Source organism: Penaeus monodon, chromosome 20, assembly GCF_015228065.2.
Source record: "Penaeus monodon isolate SGIC_2016 chromosome 20, NSTDA_Pmon_1, whole genome shotgun sequence".
NCBI lineage: Eukaryota > Metazoa > Arthropoda > Malacostraca > Decapoda > Penaeidae > Penaeus > Penaeus monodon.
In genome coordinates, this window is record NC_051405.1 from 44,650,128 (window position 1) to 44,650,559 (window position 432).

Here is a 432-nt window from a genome sequence, read left to right on the forward strand (position 1 = left end):
ACAGCGCCTACTCTGCGTCCGCGGGAGTCCGTCCGGGTGACGCTTCCGGCGGAGCGGTCGTACCTGTCGTAGTTGGTACGTCTTCAGTCGTGGTCAAAAGGTCGTCTGTCGTGCTCTTGGTCGTGGCGTGCGCCTGCTGCCGTCGGGTCGTGCTTTTGCTTGTCCTGGTCGTGGGCGCAGGAGTCGTGGTTCGCGGCAGCGACGACCCCTTCACCTTCTGGGTCGTCGAGAACGAAGTCGTCGTCTTACCTCTGCTGGCGACCTTGACCCTCGACCTGGGCGGCGGCGCCCTCGCCACCTCGGCCACGACCTTCATCGAGCGGGAGTCCTGGCGGCCGCCCCTGTCCCGCGCCGCGCCCTGGGCCTTGCCGCCCTGCCGCCTGACGACGTTGGCTCTCGAGGCCTCCGGGCCCCTGGCGTGGCGCGAGCTCT

The 432-nt window shown here is 69.0% G+C and overlaps 1 protein-coding gene across 1 annotated transcript in view; it reads right to left on the bottom strand.

Moving 5' to 3' along the window:
• Positions 1-432, bottom strand: part of LOC119586015 — a gene marked incomplete at its 5' end in the record, with an annotated part of 5,286 nt that overhangs the window by 3,321 nt on the left and 1,533 nt on the right. Inside the window, 1 exon segment of the mRNA XM_037934724.1 lies at positions 250-432. This exon segment is cut by the window's right edge and continues 41 nt beyond it. Coding sequence (XP_037790652.1) covers positions 250-432 — 183 coding nt within the window.